At 37.0% G+C, this 23,857-nt stretch overlaps 1 protein-coding gene across 1 annotated transcript in view; it reads left to right on the top strand.

Moving 5' to 3' along the window:
• AASS (aminoadipate-semialdehyde synthase) overlaps positions 1–23,857 on the top strand; it is a 62,437-nt gene that overhangs the window by 21,486 nt on the left and 17,094 nt on the right. Inside the window, exons 10-17 of the mRNA XM_077773254.1 lie at positions 1,377–1,499; positions 1,885–1,996; positions 15,904–15,963; positions 16,139–16,206; positions 18,875–18,996; positions 19,185–19,311; positions 22,831–22,941; positions 23,034–23,142. Coding sequence (XP_077629380.1) covers positions 1,377–1,499; positions 1,885–1,996; positions 15,904–15,963; positions 16,139–16,206; positions 18,875–18,996; positions 19,185–19,311; positions 22,831–22,941; positions 23,034–23,142 — 832 coding nt within the window. The remainder of the gene's footprint in view (positions 1–1,376; positions 1,500–1,884; positions 1,997–15,903; positions 15,964–16,138; positions 16,207–18,874; positions 18,997–19,184; positions 19,312–22,830; positions 22,942–23,033; positions 23,143–23,857) is intronic.

Below are 23,857 nucleotides of genomic sequence, written 5' to 3' on the forward strand. Positions count from 1 at the left end.
GGGTATCACCTATAGGAGATTCACATATCATAGGACTTGACTATTAATGACTAGTTGTCTACTTCATCCTACTTGATCTCTTGGCAGCATTTGCCAGTTAACCTTCCTCTTTCTTGAAACTCTCTTAACTCCACACGAAACGCAAAAGTAACCTCAGAAAGATTTGTGTCCCTATCTCCATCTCTCTCTAGTCTGTTACTTTTTTTCTCTGAAACTCATGATCATTTATTTTCCTGTGTTTATGATTTCTCTCCCTCCCATTAAAATTTAATGTCCTCATGGATAGCGGCCCTATTTATCTTGGCTTCAAGTACCCAGGATATTGGCTGACATAATTTGCATTCAAATAATGATTAAATGTTGAATTATATAATGAATCAATAAATATTTACGAGCACCTCATCTGCCTGGCACTCTGCTAACTTGAAGGGTAGAGAAAAGTTATGCTTTCTACTTTCTACTATATGATTGCTACCCTCAGGCATGTAACTGGCAAGAAGTAAATGGCAAGAAAATGCTAGGAACAATAAATAGCACAAGAGTTTAGAAGAAACTGGGAACATTGGGCTCAGCAAATCCTTGCTAGGGAGGACTGAGGGGGAAAGAGATTTCAACTTATAGGATTGGTGCTTAATAAATACAGAACCACCAAAGCACAATTTAAGACACAGCGAGTGCAGCAGTCTAGCTCTAGTGCAAAGTTTATAAAGGCAAGTGGGAGCTGCAGACTGGGCAGGAAATTTTTGGTTAACCACTAAAGGATTTCAAAAACTGGGCTGAGACTTTTGTTCTTAATTCTAGAGATTTCCCTGTATTAGCATGGAAAATTGTGGAATAGCTCTATACTCACAGACTCATCCCCAGTGTCCAAAAAGGTACCTAACAATTCCAAACCTTCTGAGGGGACACACTGCCCTCACCTCATATGAAGAACAATGTATTTGTGTGTTCTGTAATCATTGGTCATGCAAAGTACCCCTCAGAACAAACCTTGTGCTACTAAGCAGACTGCTGGTCGTGTAATCAGATATTCATAAGTTATCTAGAGTTGGCTGAATATATTAACTTTAGGTAGGCTGTTCCTTGTGATTTCTCTAGGGAAGGGGTTTTCCACTTTGATTCTTTTTTTTTTTAATCTTCCTCCTCTTTCTCTTCTTATTTTTGTGTGTGGGCACTACAACTCGTCTTGGGAAGATTGTCTATATCCCAGAAGAACACAGTGTCCCAAACAGTGAAGAGTAGGGAAAAGAGCTGAAGAACCCAGGAAATGCTTGGCATCCACACTTAAAGTTGTTCCAAGCACCTTTCATTTTTATTCATTTTTAATCTTGTTGAGAAGTTCCACACTTTCATCTGAGCGTTGATGTTATTTTCAGACTCGTGGCAATATGTGACATTTCAGCTGACACAGGAGGATCTATAGAGTTTATGACTGAATGCACGACAATAGAACGTCCCTTTTGTATGTATGATGCAGACCAGCACATTATTCATGACAGGTACGTTTGCCGAGGCTGTGGATGATAAGAGATACATAATAGCACATCACTTACTTACCTCTGTATAGTAGTTTAAAGTATTCAGTATTTTACATTTTTATGAAGGCTATGCAAGTACCAGAGATATGCTTAAACATATTTAAAAATTTGGTAGAAAACTACATGCAAATGCAAACACTTAGATACACACATGCTATACTTTAAATGGGAGATGGGTGGCTGAAGAAGGGAAGTTTTGTTTGAAAAGCCTTGTTTATTTTCTTATATACTTTGGTCCACAACTATAAATTAGTATGAAACAAACGTAATGGAGAAGATATCTGGAAATGTTAGAGCTTACAGATAACATTGTATGCATCTGAGTAAAGCATATTGCTTCTCCTAGTGTGGAAGGCTCTGGAATTCTGATGTGCTCCATTGACAGTTTGCCAGCACAACTTCCAATTGAAGCTACAGAGTACTTTGGAGACATGCTTTACCCGTACGTTGAAGAAATGGTAAGCTGACTGGTAGAACCCACATTAATTCTGTGGCTTTATTTTTNGAGAGAGAGAGCGGGGGCGGGGGAGGGTCAGAGAGAGAGGGAGTCACAGACTGAAACAGGCTCCAGGCTCTGAGCTGGCAGTCAGCACAGAGCCCGACGCGGGGCTCGAACCCACAAACCGCGAGATCATGACCTAAGCGAAAGTCGGATGTTTAACCGACTAAGCCACCCAGGTGCCCCAATTCTGTGGCTTTAAATAGTACTGCAGAGTGATCCTAGGAATGTTCTGGTCTTCTACATCTAAGAAATCTGTTGTAAAACAAAATCCAGCCCTCCCTCAAAAGTATTTATAGACACACTTTTATATATTCTGCTAACTGGTCTCATGGGGAATAGAATTATATAACTGCCTTCATAATGAATTATAATAGCATTTATCTTTCCTTCATAAAATTCATATTTTATTAAGAATGTTCATGACATGTGAGATAAGATTTTCCTTTTTTTCACTCTTCCTGCTGTCTAGGTCAATTCATGTGAGAACATTCTTACTGTGCTATGATTAATAGATTTGAAAAATCAGAAATACAAAACTTATTGGATGTTAGTCACTAATGCTTAGTTAAGTGACAGCTTTTGTTGTGGTGTTGTATTTTTCACTGTAACCGGTGATTGACTACTGAAATACTGTGTTATCTAAATTCCACTTCATTTGCCAAAGATAAGCACTCTTAGTTCAGTGTTTATCTTTTTTTTTTTTTTAAAGAGAGAGGAGGAGAATGTGCACACAAGTGGGAGAAACAGGCAGCAAGAGAGAGAGAGATCTTAAGCAGGCTCCATGCTCAGCATAGAGCCAGAGGTGGGGCTCAATCCCACCACCCTGGGATCTTGACCTGAGCTAAAATCAAGAGCCAGACACTCAGTGACTAATCCAACCCAGGCACCCCCAGCATTTATTTTAAGCATCATACTCTCTTTCTCTGCTGAGAATTTCTATCTCTTCATACCTTATGAGTGCACTATTCTTTATCACACAGTCATAGTTAGAAAAGCCACTTTATAGTCTTTGCATCATATTTCTAAAATTTTGGGTCAGCTTTGGGTTGAACTTTATTGTCTTTTCCCTTGAAAATGGGTCAGGTCATAGTTTTCTGGTTTTTGCCAGCTGAATAATTTTGGAGTGTGTCCTGGGTAATGTGGATAGTTCTGTTGTGGAGATTCTGGATTGTTACATTTCTCTGCAAAGTGTTGATTTTTTGTGTGTGTGTTTTTTCAGCAGACATTTGATTTGGCTAGGTTTAAATTGAAAACTCTCTCTCACCTGAGGTGGGGAGTAGCTCAAAGAAAAAATCAGCTCTTTACCTGCACTGCTTGACCTGCACGTGCTCAGTTTGGGGGCTATCCTGAGACTTGGAACAGGGGTCACATGAAAGTTGGACTTTACTTTTTCTGAATCTGTGCCCTCTGACATTCCCCTTCACATTCTGGAGGCTGTGGTTGTTCTGGGTTCCAATCCTGTTTCCTTAGATTAGAAAGTAGTGAGCTAGCTGCATGTGTCTACCTCTTCGCATCACTGCCTTGGCAGTGCCAAAGGCTGGGGAAAGGAAACTACCATGATGACTATTTCTTCCACGTTTTGATGCTTCTCCCTGCTATTTTTCATTCTCTGAAGCCCTCAAGTAGTTGGTTTTGTTTGTGTTTTGTCCAGAGTTAATAGTTGTCGTCTGCAGGAAGAATGGTCTGTTAGAGCTACCCACATGCCTAAAATGAAATGCTTCAGTCATAATACATTGAATCAACTGGACTCTAGTAGACTTTTGGAGTAGATAGAAGAGCTGTTGGTGAGCCTTTGGCTTTAATGTATCTTTCTGAGTGCCTAAATTATGTATTTTCAGTGCAACTCTTACTTTATTAGGCCAGGTTATGGAAAATGTTGAATACTGGTCTATCTTGTGGATGAATTTGATTGTTAATTTCTTGAAATGTCTTTTTGTTTGGCTGCTCTAATATCATTTACCACTTTAAGAGGTTGTTATAAGCCATTTTCAACTCACAAATTATTACATTTCAAAATTTAAATTATAAGTATATTTCTATTGGACCCTACAGCAGTTTTTCATTCCTATTTGTCTTTAATCAAAATTTCCATTCACTGGGGAGCCTGGGTGGTTCAGTCAGTTGAGCGTCTGACTCTTGTTTTCGGCTCAGGTCACGATCTCACGATCTTGTGGGTTTGAGCCCCACATCAGGCTCTGCGCTGACAGTGTGGAACCTGCTTGGAGTTCTTTCTCCTTTCTCTCTGCCTGTCGCCTGCTTTCTTTCTCTCTCTGTCTCTCAAAATAAATAAATAAACATTAAAAATAAATGCATTCATCCAGTACAGTTGATCTCATATAGATATTAGGAGAAAAGCAAGCCAGTTGAATGAATTCCCAGTGAAGTGTGATTGAGGGTTAGCCCATGTAATTGATGGAGGTTAAGTACATTTATTAAGTAAAATTTTTATTAAAGAAGAATATATATTATTTACATTATATAATAGCATAAAAAATTAAAGTGTCACATATAAGTGATACGTAAGTATACAGCACGTTAAATTATCACAAAGACACCCATGTGAACACTATAAAGAAAATAAGGGGGTTCATGTTAGCATTCCAGGAACCCCCTTGTACCTCTCCCTCTACTGTCCCAGCTCTCCTGTCAAAAGATACCTGCTATCTTGACTCCTACCTATGTATTAGTTTTGCCTTTTGGGGGGAAAATTTTATTTTTTGACAATATTAATCAAAGTTTAAACTCACTTCTGATAATTCCATTAAACGTCTTGGATTTATTTATGTTCTCTGTTTTTTTTCTTGTTTTTCAGTAAATTCTTATCAATATGCATATTATTTTATTTTTTTAAATGTTTTTATTTATTTTGAGAAAGAGTGAGAGAGGATGCATGAGTGGGGGAGGGGCTGAGAGAGGGAGAGAGAATCCCAAGCAGGTTCCATGCTGTCAGTGCAGAGCCTGGTGTGGGGCTTGATCCCATGAACCATGAGATCATGACCTGAGCCAAAACCAAGAGTCAGATGTTTAACCAGCTGAGCCACCCTGATGTGCCTGCATGCTTTTTCTTTCTTTTGTTCTTTCTTTCTTTTGTTCTTTCTTTCTTTTGTTCTTTCTTTCTTTCTTTCTTTCTTTATCTCTCTCTCTCTCTCTCTTTCATTCATACGTTCGTTTGTTCTCTTCCTTCCTTCCTTTTTTCTTTCTTTCTTTCTTTCTTTCTTTCTTTCTTTCTTTCTTTCTTTCTTTCTTTCTTTCTTTCTTTTTTTCTTTCTTTCTTTCTTTGCTTTCTTGCTTTCTTTCTTGCTTTCTATATGGTTTATTGTCAAGTTGGTTTCCATACAACATCCAGTGCTCATCCCAAAAAGTTCCCTCCTCAATGCCCATCACCCATTTTCCCCTCTCCCCCACTTTCCATCAACCCTCAGTTTGTTCTCAGTATTTAAGAGGCTCTTATGGTTTGCCTCCCTCCCTCTCTGTAACTATTCCTGCATGTTTACTTTTAACTGAATGTTCGGTATTGTGTATGTACAGTTTAGAGATGATTTGAGGCTGTGGATATTGTGTAATTTTCTTCAGAAAAGATTTCCTTTGTTTCTGGCAGGGCAAAAATCACGTCGATTCAGTGACAGAAGGGCGAAGCCAGACTTTATATGTTTGGAAATCTGATGTCTTTCAATTTATCATTTATTTTAGAGTGCAGTCTTTCAGGATCCCAAATGAAAATCTCGCATTGATTGGGCCCCCCTCAGCAGAACTGAAACTCCAGGTTTTTTTAAAAATGTTTTTATTTATTTCTAGGAGAGAGAGAGAGAGAGACAGTGTGAGAGCAGGGGAGGGTCAGAGAGAGAGGGAGTCAACAGACTGAAACAGGCTCCAGGCTCTGAGCTGGCAGTCAGCCCAGAGCCCGATGCGGAGCTCGAACTCACGAACCGCGAGATCATGACCTAAGTGAAAATCGGATGCTTAACCGACTAAGCCACCCAGGCGCCCCCTGAAACTCCAGTTTTTATTACACTATTTAAAGTTGGCCAAAAGCTCTTCTCAGTTTCTCTACGTCCCAGCCACCACTTCCACATTGGGAACTACCCCCATGAAAAGTGGTAACAAATGCCAGACTCATCTCTTTGGGCTTCCTTCCCCAGAATTATGGTGCAGCAGGTCTTACCTATCTTAAAAATTTTTTTTAAGTTTTAATTCCAGTATAGTTAACATAGAGTATTATATTAGTTTCATGTGTACAATGTAGTGATTCAACATTTCTAAACATTACTCAGTGCTCATTTTGCTAAGTGTACCCTTAATTCTATTGACATATCTGATACATCCCTCCACCCCCCTCACTCTGGTAAGCATCTGTTTGTTCTTTATAGTTAAGGACCTATTTTTTGGTTTGTCTCCTTTTTTCCTCTTTTCCTTTGTTTTGCTTAATTCCACATATGAGGAAAATCATATGGTATTTGTCTTTCTCTGACTGACTTATTTTGCTTAGTACTATACTCTCTAATTCCATCCATGTTGTTGCAAATGACAGGATTTCATTCTTTTTTTAAAAAAATATTTATTATTTTTGAGCAGAGAAAGAGAGCACAAGCAGGGAGGGGCAGAGAGGGATAGAGGATCCAAAGCAGGCTCCATGCTAACAGCAGTCAGCCTGATGCAGGACTTGAACTCACCAACTGCGAGATTGTGACCTGAGCCTAAGTCAGAGGCTCAACCGACTGAGCCACCCAGGCACCCCAGGATTTCATTCTTTTTTATGACTGAGTAAAATTTTACTCTGTGTGTGTGTGTGTGTGTGTACACCACATCTTTTTTATCTGTTTATCTATTGATGGACATTTGGGCTACTTCCATAATTTGGCTATTGTAAATAATTGTGTAATAGACATAGGGGTGTGTGTATCTTTTCAAATTAGTGTTGTCATATTCTTTGGGTAAATATCCAGTAATGGAATTACTGGATCATATGGTAGCTCCATTTTTAATTTTTTGAGGAACCTCCATACTATTTTCCACAGTGGCTGCACCAGTTTGCAATCCCATCAATAGTAACAGTGTGTGAGGGTTCCTTTTTCTTCACACCCTCCCCAGCACTTGTTGTTTCTTGTGTGTATGATTTTAGCCATTCTGACAGGTGTAAGGTGATATCTCATTGCAGTTTTGATTGGCATTTCCCTGATGATGAGTGATGTTGAGCATCTTTTCATGTGTCATGTTGGCCCTCTGTATATCTTCTTTGGAGAAATGTCTGTTCATGTCTTCTGCCCATTTTTAAATTAGATTATTTGCTGTGTGTGTGTGTGTGTGTGTGTGTGTGTGTGTGTGTGTGTTGAGTCATATCAGTTCTTTATATATTTTGAATACTAACCCATCTAATAAGATGTCATTTGCAAATATCTTTTCCCATTCAGTCAGTTGCCTTTTCTGTTGATTGTTTCATTTGCTGTGCAGAAATTTTTATTTTGCTGTAGTCCCAATAGTTTATTTTTGCTTTTGTTTTCCTTGCCTCAGAAGACTTATCTAGAAAAATGTTGCTATGACCATTGTTAGAAAAATTACTACGTGTGCTGTCTTCTAGGATTTTTGAGGTTTAGGGTCTTACATATATGTCTTTAATGCATTTTGAGTTTATTGTTGCATATGATGTAAGAAAGAGGTCGATTTTCATTTTATTTGCACAAAGCTATTCAGTTTTCCAAAAAACGTTTGTTGAAAGACTATCTTTTTCCCATTGGATATTCTTTCCTGCTTTTTCAAAGATTAATGGACTATAAAATTAAGGGTTTCCTTTTAAGCTCTTTATTTTGTTCTGTTGATCTGTGTGCCTGTTTTTGTGCAAATACCATACTGTTTTGATGACTACAGTTTTGTAGTATAACTTGAAATCTGGGATTATCATGCCCCTAGTTTTGGTTTTCTTTTTTAAGATTGCTTTGGCTATTTGGATCTTTTGTGTTTCCATAAAAATTTTAGTATTGTTTGTTCTACTTTCGTGAAAAATGCTATTGTTATTATGATGGGGGTTGCATTAAGTGTGTAGATTGCTTTGGGTAGTATGGACATTTTAACATATGTTCTTCCTGTTCATGAGTGTGAAATATCTTTCCATTTGTTTGTGTCACCTTCAATTTCTTTCATCAGTGTTTTGTAGTTTTGAGAGTACAGGTCTTTTACCTCCTAGGTTAAGTTTACTGCTAGATGTTTTATTCTTTTTGGTGCAAATATAAATAGGTTTTCTTAATTTCTGTTTCTGCTGCTTCATTATTAGTATATGGATATACAGTAGATTTGTGTACATTGATTTTGTATCACATGACCTTACTGAATTCATGTGTCAGTTCTAGTAACTTCTTGGTGGAGCCTCTAGTGTTTTCTATGTCTAGTATCATGTCATCTGCTGATAGTGAAAGTTTTGCTTCTTCCTTATTAATTTAGATGGCTTTTATCACTTTTTCTTATCTTATTGCTGTGGCTAGGACTTCCAGTATGATGTTAAATAAAGATGGAGAAAGTGGACACCTTTGTCTTACTCCCAACCTTAGGGAAAAGCTCTCATTCCCCACCCCCCCATTAAGTATTATGTTAGCTGTGGGTTTTTCATACAGGGCCTTTGTTATGTTGAGGTATGTTCTTTCTAAACTTATTTTATTGAGGGTTTTTATCATCAATGGATAGTATACTTTGTCATATGCTTTTCCTGAATCTATTGAAATGATCATATGATTTTTATCTTTTCTTTTGTTGATGTGATCACACTGATTTACAAATATTGAACCAAGCTTGCATCCCAGAAATGAATCTCACTTGATCATGGTGAATGATTCTTTTAATATATTGTTGGATATTGTTTGCTAATATTTTGTTGGGGGGTTTTGCTCTGATATTTTCATCAGAGATGTTGGACTATAGTTCTCTTTTTTTGTAGTGTCTCTATCTGGTTTTAGTATCAGGTTAATGCTGGCCTCATAGAATCAACATAGAAGCTATACGTCCCCTTTCATTTTTTGGAATAGTTCGAGAAGAATAGGTATTAACTCTTCTTTAAATGGTTGGTAGAATTCACCTGTGAAGCCATCTTGTCCTGGACTTTTATTTGTTGGGAGTTTTTTGACTACTTATTAAACTTCATTGCTGGTAATTGGTCGCTCAAATTTTCTGTTGCAATTTTGGGAGGTTGTATGTTCCTTGGAATTTATCCATTTTTTCTAGGTTGTTCAATTTGTTGGCATATAATTTTTCATAATATTCTCTTACAGTCATTTGTATTTTTATGGTGTTGATTATTTCTCTTGTTTCTAATTTTATTTGAGTCCTCTCTTTTTCTCTCTCTTTTTTTTATTTTTTATTTTTTTAATGTTTTATTTATTTTTGAGATAGAGACAGAGACAGTGTGAGCAGGGGAGGGTCAGAGAGAGAGGGAGACACAGAATCTGAAACAGGCTCCAGGCTCTGAGCTATTCCTAAGCACAGAGCCCGATGCGGGGCTTGAACCCACAAACTGTGAGATCATGACCTGAGCCGAAGTCGGACGCTTAACCGACTGAGCCACCCAGGTGCCCCTCTTTCTTTCTTTCTAATTGAGTTTGGTTAAAGCCTTATCAATTTTGTTGGTGTTTTCAAAGAACTAGTTCCTGGTTTCATTGTTCTGTTGTATTTTTTTTTTCATTTCTATTTTGTTTATTTCTGCTCTAGTATTTATTATTTCGTTCCTTCTACTGGTTTTGGGTCTTGTTTATTGTTCTTTTTCTAGCTCCTTTAGATGTTTTTTATGAGATTTTTTTTTTTTTGCTTCTAGTATTGTTATAAACTTCCCTCTTAGAACAGCTTTTGTTGCATCTCAAAGATTTTGGACTGTTATGTTTGTATTTTCATTTGTCTCCATGTATTTTTTTTTTTTTTTTTGAGACAGAGACAGAGAGAGAGACAGAGAGCAGGCAGAGGAGAGGCAGAGAGAGGCACACGCATAGAATCCAAAGCAGTCTGTCAGGACAGAGCCCGATGTAGGCCTCGAACTCTCAAACTGCAAGATCATGAATTGAGGCGAAGTCGTATGCTCAACCTGCTGAGCCACCCAGGCACCCCTGTTTCCATGTATTTTTTAATTTTCTCTTTGATTTCTTCTTTGAGGCATTCATTGTTTAGTAGCTTGTTATTTAATGTCCATTTATTTGTGGTCTTTCCAGATTTTTCTTGTGGTTGACTTCTAGTTTCATAGTGTTGTGTTCAGAAAAGATGCACGGTATGAATTTGATCTTTTTGAATTTGTTGAGACTTGTTTTGTGGCCTAATATGTGATCTATTCTGGAGAATGTTCCATGTGCATTTGAAAATAATGTGTATTCTGCTATTTTAGGATGGAATGTTCTGAACATATCTGCTAGATCCATCTGGTCCAATGTATCATTCTAACAATGTTTCCTTGTTGATTTTCTGTTTGGATGATCTATTCATTGATGTAATTGGGTGTTGAAGTCCCCTACTATTACCGTATTATTATAAATTACTTCCTTTATGTTTGCTATTAACTGCTCTATGTATTTGGGTATTCCTGTGTTGGGTGCATACATATTTATAATTGTTATATTTTTTGTTGCATTGTTTTATGAATGATTATATAGTGTCCTTGTAATAGTCTTTTTTAAAAAGTCTATGTATAAATATTGCTATCCCAGATTACTTTTCACATCTTTTTGCATGATAAATACTCCATTTCTTCACTTTCAGTCTGCATATGTCTTTAGGTCTGAAGTAAGTCTCTCGTGGGTAGTGTATAGATGGGTCTTGCTTTTTATCCATTCTGTTACCGTATGTCTTTTGATTAGAGCGAGTAGTCCATTTACACTCAAAGTAATTATTGATAGGTATGTACTTATTGCCATTTTGTTACTAGTTTTGTGGTTGTTTTTGTGGCTTTTCTCTATTTTTTTTTCTTCTCTTGCTCTTGTCTTTCATGGTTAGTTGACTGTTTCTAGTGATGTATTTGGATTCTTTCTCTTTTATTTATTTATTTATTTTTTGCATATCTATTACTGGTTTTTGATTTGTGGTTTCTACTTTGTATATAACATCTTCTGTGTATATCAGTCTATATTAAAGTGATAGCCACTTAAGTTTGAACCCATTCTTTACCCCTTTCTTTCTCATGTTTAAGGTATATGGTGTCATACTTTACATCCTTTTTTGTGATTCTCTTGATTGATTTTTATAGATATACTTAATTTTTCTGCTTTTATGTTTCCTACTTTTCTTCCTCCTACGTATTGTCTTTATTTTACACTCAAAGAGTCTCCTTTAATATTTCCTATAGGGCTGGTTTGGTGATCATGAATTCCTTCACCTTTATTTATTTCAGAATGCTTATTTAGTTTGAGAGAGAGAGCATGAGTGGGGAAGGGAGAGAGAAAGAGGTAGAGAGAAAACTGCAAGCAGGCTCTATGGTCAGTGTGGAGCCTGATGTGGGGCTCAATTTCACAATGGTGAGATTGTGACCTGAGCTGAAATCAAGAGTCTGATGCTTAACCAACTGAGCCACCCAGGCCTCTCAGAATTCTTTACCTTTACTTTGTCTGGGAAACTCTTTATCTCTCCTTCTATTCTGAATTGTAGACTTGCTGGATAGAGAATTCTTAGCAACAGATTTTTTTCTTTCATCACTTTGATTATATCATGCCACTGCCTTCTGGCCTACAATGTTTCTTTTTTTTTCCTTTTATTTTTTAAAATATTTATTTGTTTTTGAGAGAGAGGGAGAGAGGGAGGGAAGAGGATGAGAGAGAAGGAGACACAGAATCTGGAGCAGATTCCAGGCTCTGAGCTGTCAGCACAGAGCCCAATGAGCTCAGAGCCCAACGCCAGGCTAGAACCCATGAGCTGTGAGATTATGACCTGAGCTGAAGTTGGACACAACCACTGAGCCACCCAAGTGCCCTTGGCCTACAAAGTTTCTGCTGAAAAATCTGCTGATAGCTTTATGAGGTTTCCCTTGTATATAACTGTCTTCTCTTGCTGTTTGTAAAATTCTCTCTTTGGCACTACTTTTTGCCATTTTAATTATATGTGGTTTTGTGTGGATCTCCTTGGGTTTATTTTGTTAGAGGCTTTCTATGCCTTTTGGATCTAGATTTCTGTTTTCTTCCCCAGATTAGAGAAATTTTCAGCTATTCTCCAAATAAACTTTCTTCCCCTTTTTCTCTCTCATCTTCTGGGATCCGTATAATGCAAATTCATTATACTTGATTGTGTTGCTGAGTTCCCTAAGTCTATTTTCATTTTGTATTATTATTTTTTCTCTCATCTGCTCAGCTTTGTTGTTTTCCATCACTCTGTCCTCCAGTCCCTGATCTTGTCTTCTGCTTTCTGTAGCCCACTATTTATTTCATCTAGTGTATTTTTTAAACATTTATTTATTTATTTTTGAGATAGAGGGAAACAGAGCATGTGCAGGAAAGGAAAAGAGAGGTGGCGGGGACACAGAACCTGAAGCAGGCTCCAGGCTCTGAGCTGTCAGCACAGAGCCCAATGCAGGGCTCAAACTCACAGACTGGAAGATCATGACCTGAGCTATAGTCGGACACTCAACTGACTGAGCAACCCAGGTGCCCCTCCATCTAGTGTATTTTAAATTTTAATTACTGAGTTTTTCACATCTGATTCGTTATTTTTTATGTTTTCTATCTCTTTGTTAAGGGTCTCACTGAGGCCCTCCACTCTTTTCTCAAGTCCAGTGAGTATCTTTATGATATTACTCTATGAATGACCATTACTTTAAATTCTGTCCTGTGTGCATTCCCAGTGTGAGAGTCTGTTTCTCTCCCCTCTCTGTGCCTGTATTGTCTCCTGTGGAAAGTTCTGCAGGTCCCTGTGTCTCAGCCCTTCCTACCCTCTTTGATGTGGCCTCTTCTTTTCATTCAGCTGTGGAGAGTTTGTTCTGCCAGTCTACAGGTCATTTTCTGGGTTATTTAATCTGATGTACTTCTTATCTAGTAGTATTTGGGGGGAAAGGTGAGCTTGGGTTCTATTCTGCTGTCTTCCCAGAAAAAAAAAATTTTTTTTAATCTATCTTTTGAAGCTAAAAATTGAGGCTGACTGGTTTTACTCAATGGGAAGATTGGTCTGAAAAAAATCTAATTCACCATTGTTAGAAGGGAAATGCACATTTAAAAAGATAATATGTTTTTGCTTACATAAATCAGCAGTTCGATAGACTCTTAAGCAATGTGATAAGGTTAAAAATATCTGACAGTGAGGTGTTGGAGGGTTTTGGTGAGACTGAGGCAGGTGATATTGCTTAGATGTCGGATGACAAAGCCAGCCTCTCTAAATTGTCACACATTTTTCCTTTTATACATCACAATAGTCTGTGATGGCTATTTACCGTAGCCTTATGTGTGTATCTGCTTACCACAAAAAAATTAAGTATATTGTCTCTGTTCTCTTCTGATAACTGTATCGAGCTGCATTTTCCTTTTTTGATGTAAGGTTCAGTCCCTGTGGCAATTTCAGGGCACAGGCTATCATTTTGAACCAATAGAGAAGTTTGTTTCACTTAAATTAATTAGTTATTGTCTGCTGGAACAACGCACACATATGGTTGAATAAAATTAAAATACACCTGACGTATAGAAGCAGGGAGGTCCAGGCAGGGAATGAGACAAGTGTGCAAAGCTGCCATAGGTGGAATATGACAATCAGTAGACAAATGCTAATGAAATTGTGGAGGGAGAGTCTCTGTCCTGCTGGGTAAAGTCAAGAAAGGTTTTATGAAAGAGGTGACACTATGAAAGAGGTGAGCTGGCTCTTGATAGTTGTATAGGATCTGTTCATTTGCATGGGAATGGGAGGCATACTATCCGATGGAGACAAGAGAGCAAAGATGGAAGCTAATTTAACAGAGGATTCCTGTGAGCTATCAAATCTGATAGAGTAAAGGGAATTTATGTTGGTTCCATATTGCAAAGGTTCTTAACACCAGGATAAATAGCTTGAAATTAATTTAGAAGAGAGTGGTAAGCTCTCAAAGGTGGCATATGTGAAAGTGACAAGGTGTACCGTATGCTTTAGGACCGTTGTGCTTGCAGTTTTGTCATGGTTGAATTCTAGCAAGGAAGACAGTTAATATAATATTTTAGCAGACTTTTGTTGTCTTTTAGGTTGGCCTTTCTATAGGTGGACTCAAGTCAGTTATTTCATTTTCTCGGGAAAAATCCACATGATTATTGCATGTATCCACTAATATATTTATTGAATATTTACCATTATATTGCACAGGCAAGATGCCAAGTGCAGTTCTTACCTTCAAGGTGTGCTTCGAGGCAGGTTTGATGAAGGCTTCCCAGAGGAGGTAGTTCTTCAGCTGTATCTTGGAGGATGAAGAGTAGGAATTCCATGTAGAGGAACAGCATGTGAGGCATCCACCTGGAATAGCACAGAGGTATGGGAAAGCTGATGTAGATAAGCAGCTCCACACTGTTAATAGGACTTGAGTTTTGGTAATGAGACAAAAGGGAGAATTGAGGTTGGAGAAGCAAACTATAGAGGGTCTTGGAGGCCACATAGGGAGCTAGGGACTTTATCTTGAGGGTATTGGAAAGCTACCGATTGATTTTAAATTTTCACAGAAGAAATAATCAAATTTGTGTTTTAGAGTGAAGGTAAATGGGAGGAGAGAAGTGGGAGGTAGTTCCCATGGTCTCAGTGAGGCCCAAGTAAGGCTGTAGAATTAGAGATAAACAGTAGAGAAAATGAAGATACACAAGAGTTCAGTGGTTTAGCTGTATGCCAAGTGAAATTCAAATCTCGTGTTAGTTGCTAATGGCTCCTGGCCTGCAGGCAGGGCTTGTAGGTGGAGCAGTCTGCTTGAGGAAGGAATACTCCGTAGGTGTCTGGGCAAAAGAAGCAGTGGGAAGATTGCAGGTGTGCCAATTCCTTGGGCTTCCCCAAAGATTCCTTGCCTATAGATATATATCTTTTTTTTAATGTCAATATTCTAGGAATAGATAGCTCAAGTGTCATATGTTTTAGATACATGAAAGTAGTTTCGATGTTTATTTTAACAGTCAACAGATATTCTTCTGTCAGTATCTGGTAGGTACATTTTGTGTTTTCTCAGCCGGGTGAGTGCTCTAAACTTTAACCTAGCAGGGTAAGGAGGGAATGTTTGTCTCACTGCCCTGACCATCAAAAGCAATAATACTAACTTGTATGGACTCTACCCTTTGGCAGTCTGTTCAGGAGTTGGATACCTTGGAAGAAAGGAGGAGGGTTAGAAGGATGATGGGGTGTTAACATGAGAGACATGGCTTGTTGGCCGTCTGACTCATTCTTGTGAAATTAATGGGAAGACTGGATGACTTTTTGAGGTCTACTGGATCAAGCCATTTTCCCTGACACTTTGAAATTCTGATATGCCTATACATAGAACTAACATTGACCTGAGGGAAACTCCCTATTGCAGGCTTGGTGGCTTTTTGTCTGGAAGACCTGTTCATTCTTCTGATAGAACAACTTGAGCCTTTAGGAGGGGATTCAGGCCTTCTGAGTGGGGACAGTGGCTGTACAGCTTGTTGTGATGCTTGCAGCGTGTTCAATATGACACTTCTAACAGGAGGGGAAGGATACACTACTTTGTGTTTGCCACAAACAAAGATGATTGCAATCAAATTTTAGTTTTAAAATTGGAATTTGTGCTGAAATAACATGTCTTGGGGGCATAATCCATTGCTTGTAGACTTCTACTACCAATTATTTATATTTAGTGATCTTTAGAAAACTTTTCTAAGTTATTTTTTCCTTTGATTAATATTTTAGTATGTAAACAAACACCAAGAATCCTCCTTTGCAATGTCATTTATCTCATTTTTCTTTCAGATATTATCAGATGCAACACAGCCTCTTGAAAGTCAGAATTTTTCTCCTGTGGTGCGGGACGTAAGTTATGAAAATAATTTTTTTCCGTGAATGTATTTTTTCCACTACCTTCCTCTCTCCCTTTCTCCCTTTTTCTCTCCACCTTTGTTCTCTCTCTTCTCTGTCAGTCATGAGCCCATGTTTGTGGGTCTAAAATATGGACACTAAAGAAATGTCTTGTGTCATACACATTTAGGCAGTGATTACATCCAACGGTACATTGCCTGATAAGTATAAATATATCCAGAAACTCCGAGAGAGCAGGTAAGCATTATTCTTATCTTGGATTTGTTGAGTATTTTTAAATGTTTCTATCTGAGTTCACGATATTAGGCTTATACAATTTTGAAAATGTCTTTAAATATAGGAAATCCAAAGTAAGTGACTGGCTGAAACCAGTGGGAATTATTTTTCTCTGAACATCATTTTGGTTTTCTAATCTCCTGTATCGACTTGTGTGTAAGCAAGCGAAGTCCAAAAGGTTGTTCTTTGTGTAGCACCTTGTTCTTTCTCCAGCATTTTGCACAGTGTTGTCTCAGGTATTTTCTCAAAGAACATAAGCAAACTAACCTTTTCTGTGGTGCTTTCAGTCTGGTTTCTCGTTGAGGGCTTGGACTCTGTTTTGTTTAGTATAATGTTTAGACAAGTGGGCTCTTATTTAAAAATTAAGAGAAGTAGTGAAGAAAGAAAATGGTGAAAGGTCAGTTTTACCTGGGGGTTCTTCTTAGGAGGAAGATGCCAAACAGTAATGTGGTAAATCTACCCAAGAGAATAGTCCTTTTAGAAAAGTACTTAACTAAGGCCCTTGCTTCTTTAACTGATTTTACTATTCAGAGTTTGAAAACATTGACATTTTTTGGAATGTCCTGGTCCTCTTCAGCTGATTGTACTTGATTTGTGTTTATATCTGCTCCACTGGTCTATTCACATCTAACAAAATAACCCATGCACTGAATTCTCAGGAGAGACCAGAGTGGAAAAATTAAAAAGAAACAAACTGCCTTATCTTCTTTCTCAGTTCTTCTATCTATAAGAAATAAATAAAGAGATCTGCTAGGATCAAGTATTCTAGGGCTGTGCTTGTCCATATGTGTTAGTTTTCTTATAGCTACTTTTATGTGTTAGTTTTCTTATAGCTACTTTTTATGTGTCAAAGAAATATTCTGGGCTAAGATACCAAGAGTGATTTTTTTTTTTTTTTTTGAGTGGCTAGCACAATAACCCCATAGAAGAGTTTCCTAAAGGAGAAACTTCACATGTATTTGTTTTCATAACTCTCTGTATCTTTTGATTCTTATCACCTGATGATCTCTTATATTACTAATGCTAATAACATGTCTAACATGACCGATCACGATAATGTTTTCACTCTTACACACCGTATTTCTTGTAGCAACAAGTCTGCTAGGACTCCTTCCTAATGGAATCTTCTGTCAAGAAACTGATAATGAAGAATTGTATTTTGAAAGGAAATTTAAGTTATCTTAAATATCTTCTTTATTCGAATGTTCTCTTCATCACTTAGCACCATGACTATTAACCTGGAGTGTTTGAGGTTGCTGATGGGGTGGACAGTATTAAAATGTAGGAGCAAGTTTTAAAAAATGTATTTTGAACATTTTATTTTGGGGCATCAGAAATGTAATTTAATTATATAGACTATAGAAAGTGTTGTTAGGAAGGATATACAATAACCAAATGATAGTTCCTTTCTAGGGTTTGAAATGGATGGGGACAGAGGTTGAAGTAGATTCACCTCACCAGTAACATGAGTGTTGGGGGTGAAGACGGGAAAGGACATTTTGTATTTAAATTTATTTGTATTCATGGGAGTGCCTGAGTGGTCAGCTGGTTAAGTGTCTAACTCTTGATTTCAGCTCAGGTCATGATCTCACAGTTTGCGGGATCAAGCCTTGCATCAGGCTTCGCACTGACAGCACAGAGCCTCCTTGGGATTCTCTCTCTCCTTCTCTCTTCCCCTCCCCTGCAACCCATTCGTGCATACACATACACATTCTCTCTCTGAATGAATAAATAAGCATTAAAAATATACATTTATTTGTATTGACTTATAATTAATGGAAAGGTTAAAGTTTGAGAGATTTCTTGACCTAAAAGATTTCAACAGCAGAGCCTTCTGCTTATGTCCCTGGCACCAAGCCATTTCTATGATCTTACATTGATATCTGGAAATTTGATTCAACAGAGTTTTAATGAGTATCTTCCATATTTAGGACAAGAGTTGTTGAGCATTAATGGGTTTATAAAGATGAATAAGACAGTCACAGATGAATAAGAGGTCACAACTTGTAAGAAAGAGAGTTAATTGGACAGGAAGGGACAAATTCCAACAGAATAAATGATTCAAGCCTTAAAATCCTGCCTAGTAACTCATCTTAGGTTTTTACATTTAACCCATGGCATTTGTGGTTTCAAAACTATAGCTTTAATTGTTTTCAAGTGACCTTAATGATAAATGACAAACAATGCCTAATATGGCTAATGATAATCTCCTTCTCAGATTGTTGTCTCTTCAGATTGTCGTGAGGAGGAAGTAGGGTTTCTGATGGAAAGCCCCTGGCAGGATTTTAAATCACATCCCCTGGAAGGATCAAGTGTGAAGCCAGGCAGAGTTGTGAGTAAGCCAGGCGGAGGTGCAGAATCCACATCTCGGCAGTGGTTGGCAATCATGAAAGTTTATGGGCATTCACTTCAGACAGGTCAGGGTCTGCTGTTCATCATACAAAACCTACAATAATTAATGAAAACCGTTGGTATAAGGAACTCCTTTTGAGGTTCTTATTGTAAGAAATGTGGGAAAAATGATCATTTCACAGTCTAAGATTTGGTTTGTTTGGGGGACAGAAAGATTTTGTTATGTAAATTTCTTTTGTTGTTAAATTTTTCTCTTCCACCCCTCTTTTATTTACAGGGAACTTGCTCAATCACTGTCAATGGGCACCAAGAAAAAGGTCTTGGTTCTCGGATCTGGTTATGTATCTGAGCCTGTTTTGGAATATCTGTCAAGAGATAACAGTATACAAATAACAGTAGGTAAATATCCCTGATTTTTAGAGAAGAAGGAGGAAAAGTGGTTTCAAAATGTGCTTACTCTGTGAATTTCAGATGACTGTCTTGTTTCTCAACTTTGAGAAATTATTTTTGGAGCTGTTAAAATGTGTTTTGCTCTCTGACTAGTGAAAGGAAATCTAAAAATTGGACTTTTGGTATTCTCACAATAGGCTCTGATATGAAGAACCAAATTGAAGAGTTAGGCAGGAAATATAATATTAATCCTGTGAGCATGGACATTAGTAAACAAGAAGAGAAGTTGGGCTCCTTAGTGGCAAAACAGGACCTTGTCATCAGGTTAGTATCTAGGTACAGAAGATTGCCATATATTTTGTTGTTATTTCTCTTTCCTTATTTTCTCTTTCTCTGCTCTAAGTAAACTTTCAAATGAACTGTGCACCCAGATGTGACCAAATCATAAGTGTATAGTTCAGTGAATTTTCACAGGGAACACACTTTGTAACCATCATTCACATCCAGAAACAGAATAACAGTACCCCAGAAGCCACTCATGTGTCCCCTTCCATTATGAGCCCTAGACCCCAAGGGTAAGCACTATCCTGGCTTCTCACGTACATTAGTTCTCTCTGGCTTTCAACTTTGTACAGTTGGAACCCCTCAGTATGTCCTCATTCGTGACTGCCTTCTTTCTTTAACACTGTGATTGTGAGAGTTGTTTGTGTTGTTGCTTATAAGTATAGTTGATTCATTCTCATTGCTATGTAACATTCCATTGTGTTAATATACCATTATTATCCATTTGACTGTTGATGGGGTGTTTAGATTGTTTCTGAAATTTGGCTATTATGAATTGTGTTGCTATGAGCACTTTAGTATTTGTCTTTTGGTTGTCATATATATACATATCTGTTGGAAATCTATCTAGAAGTGGAGCTGCTGGGTCAGGGGTCTTCATGTTTCATATATTTTGGTGGCCATTTTATCCTTTGAACTTATAAAGTTTAAATGAAAATAAGTAGGTTCTCTAGCCTTATGACCATTTTTAGTCTTATCATAGGAACAGATCTTGAAATATAGTGTTTATTACTGATAAAAATGCAGATCTAACTTCTCAGTACAGAGCTACATGAGAGTCACTTGGAAATTAAACCCGGTTTTGAAATACCAAAGTGATGAGAATAATCATTTATTCTTGGAATATGATTTTTCCAAGATGGAAGGAAGACAATTACTTGCTCATCCATAATTAAGTCACTTTCATAGTTAGATTAGATCAAATGATATCTTAGGAGGAAGTTCTGTGATGTCCTACTTTAAAGAAAAAAAGGGGCTTCAAAAACACAAAGGTAATTCTGTGTGGGAACTTGTGCATTATCTCTTGATATATTTAAATGAAAGTCTCACTTTACACACTTAAAATATTATTCTATTTATGCAAATTTAATGTGCAATAATAGTTATTCAGCAGATATTTACCAATCAATGACCATGGACCTTGACTGTCAGTGATATGGTTATGATTCATAATGGAATGTTCTAACCTCTTGAATAAAACAAAGAAATTTATTTTACCACACATAGATAACTAAATAAAACATTTTTTTCTTAAAAATAGAAAACATATAAGACACACTTGGAACTAAATCTGAAGCAAAATATGACAAGATAATAATCTATTAATGTGTTACAGATTTTAAAATTTAGCAAACTGCCTTGAATAAGATTTAGCATTAACAAAATCTGTTTTATATTTAGTTTTTCTAAGTTGGTTGAGTTTCCATTCTGAATAGTGTTAAAAATGTTGTTGAACATTTTTATCCTGTACCATTCTTTAAATAATCAAAAAAATGTTTTAGTTGGAGATGGAGTGTTTTGATGAAAACACAGTAATAGTGAACACCAAAATAAAATGAACAAAGAATATGTTTCACACAAAAAAAGTTACAAAAGTATGTCAAATCCACATGGTTTTAATTTTGCAGTTCTAGTTTTTAATGATTTAATACAAAGTAGTAATTGAGTTTCATAAATTACTTTGAAAACTCCATTTGTATGTTGTGTATGTTTTAATAAGTGACATTTCCAACTATTTGGATTAATTGGATTGGAGTCAACTCAAATAACTGAAGGGTTATGTCCCTTTGGGTACAATATTACATACTTGGTGAGTTATGAATGCAAATCCTTTTGTCTAAAACAGGCACCATTCATCAAAGTCCTGGCATTCTAGTTCTCAGCATATTGTTAGGTTAGTGCAGATTATGCCAGAGTTTAAAAATGTTATTAGATCTTGATAAAATTTTTATCAAGAAAGATTTTAATGTGGGGAATGTAGAGGGGAAAAGCCCTACCTAATCTTTAAGATGATGTCATTGTACATTTTCTCTGAATATTTTTCCAATGGAATCTTGCAAGTAATTTGATCATTGGATTTTGGGGGCTACCATGTTTAGTAATAATTATTTTTTATTAAAAAAGCCCAAAAAACAGGGGTCCCAGGGTGAGTCTGTTGATTAAGTGTCCTACTCTTGATTTCTGCTCTGGTCACAATCTCATGATTTGTGAGATTGAGCCTCTCATCCGGCTCTGTGATGACAGTGCAGGAGGGCAGCTTAGGAGTCTCTCTCTCTCTCTCCTCCCCTCTCTCAAAATAAATAAATAAATAAACAAACTAAAACCCCTCACAGAAAGAAATTAAGAGTTTTCCTGTTGACACTGACAAAATTGGTACACAATTTCATTCCATATGATAATAAATCTAAGAAGCGATACTCTATTAACTTGAGGAGGCATAAGTATCTCAGAGGTTTTATTGTTTTGTTTTATATACAATAGAGGAAGTCTGAAGTTTGCAGGATGAATTTGTCAAGTACAGTGATACAATGTGATAACGTTTATAAGTTTGTACTTCTGTTTTCATTGTACTATGTAGATTGCTTCACCAATCTAGGCAGTAAGCTAGTAGAACTTGAATATTGCTATGCAGTTGACATGATGTTTTATTATTCCTTGGACTGACTGTGAATACATTCATTTATATTAACATTTATGGAAATCTGTTTTATTTTTTTGTGTTTGTGTAGTCCCAGTGCCAAATTAAAACACCAAAGCCAATTAAAAAAAAAAACAATCGAGGTTGAATTTTGAGCACAGTTTCATTTTTTGTCTAGCATATAGACTTTTAGCCATTTTGATAGTGTTTATACCAGCCAATACCATTAAAGTTTATTTCGTCCTTTGGACCTTCCTAGATAATATTCTGTAATGTAACATGTGGGTCACTTTGACTTAGTTTAACCCATCCTGATAGCCATTTGGGAAATGTGGAGGAAAAAGAAAAGCAACCTTATCTTTTAGTAGGGATCCAAGACAGAAAATCAGAGAAATATAAAGATGAGTGGAATAAATCCCACTAAATGTTATAAAAATAAATAGCTGAATGAATGCAAAAGAAGGAGATCTGGCTTTGGGGGAATCTGGGAGAGCCTTTTGGAGATCCCTTTTCAGACGTTTCTTTAAGGAGGGTATGGCCTGGATGGAAGTGAGTGGGTGGACATGATATTCCAAGTTGAAAGCAGAGTGAGAGTAAAGTTTCAGACCTAGAAAAGTACAGACTGTGGGTGGAGAATTAGAATAACTTTTTTGATTACCACATATGGTTTATGATGAAGATTGAGGGAGAATAATGGAAAGGTTAGGTGAAGGTCAAATTGTGGAAGGTTTTAAATGTGATAACAGGATGAATTCATTCTATAGTTCTCGAGGAGTCATTGGTCACCTTGGAGAGAATAAGTTAATCAGAGTGCAGTTCAAGGCATATTGGAAAGTTTCTGACAGCTTCTCTCTGTTTTTCAGCTTGTTGCCTTATGCATTGCATCCTCTTGTGGCCAAGGCATGCATCACAAGCAAAGTTAACATGATCACTGCAAGCTACATCACACCGGAACTAAAAGAATTACAAAAGAAGTAAGTTCTCATAATTTTCAACAAAGTAGTTCCATGGCAATATTTTTATTTTGTATCCATCCTTTTCTTCCTCCTCTTTCTGCCTATTGTAGTGTGGAAGATGCTGGCATCACAGTTATTGGCGAACTGGGACTGGACCCTGGTCTTGATCATATGTTGGCAATGGAAACCATAGATAAGGCCAAGGAAGTAGGAGCCACGGTGAGCCCAATTTACACCCAAAGTCCATTTAGGAAAATATTAAAAGGTCCAGATTTTTGTGTGCAGAAATAATCTTTTTGTAATTTTGATTAAGGGAGCTGCTATATTCTAACTCATACTTTGACTAGAAATTTCAAGTAAAATGCTATAACTGCAGAAATATCTGTCTGATATAACAATGTCCAAGGCGTAAGCAATTGATTTTTAGAGAAATGGATGCTACTACAATATTTTGGTTTAATGAAAGGTTTTAGACTACTTTGGAGATTCTATAATAATGTTTGACTTTTAAAAGTGGGAAAAATTCTTTGGAATAGTTAAACTTTTGGTTTATGAAGTCTCTTTTACACATGAGAAGGAACTGTTGAATAGGAAAATGTGATGAGCCAGATTAAATGCTTTAGGTTATATATAATTAATATGTATGTAGTCAAGTATAAATTTTTTAATGTTTATTTCTTTTTGAGAGAGAGACAGACAGAGCGCAATCAGGGGAGAGGCAGACAGTGAGGGAGACACAGAAACCCAGGCAGGTTCCAGGCTCTGAGTTGTCAGCACAGAGCCTGACGTGGGACTTGAACCCACGAACTGTGAGATCATGACCTAAGCTGAAGTCTGGCACTTAACCTACCGAGCCACCCAGGCACCCTTGTATGTATTCAAATATAGAATCAAATTATAACTATTATATAAAGAATAATTATATTTTATATTA

The sequence above is a fragment of the Crocuta crocuta genome, unplaced genomic scaffold, assembly GCF_008692635.1.
Source record: "Crocuta crocuta isolate KB4526 unplaced genomic scaffold, BGI_CrCroc_1.0 scaffold16, whole genome shotgun sequence".
NCBI classification, from domain to species: domain Eukaryota; kingdom Metazoa; phylum Chordata; class Mammalia; order Carnivora; family Hyaenidae; genus Crocuta; species Crocuta crocuta.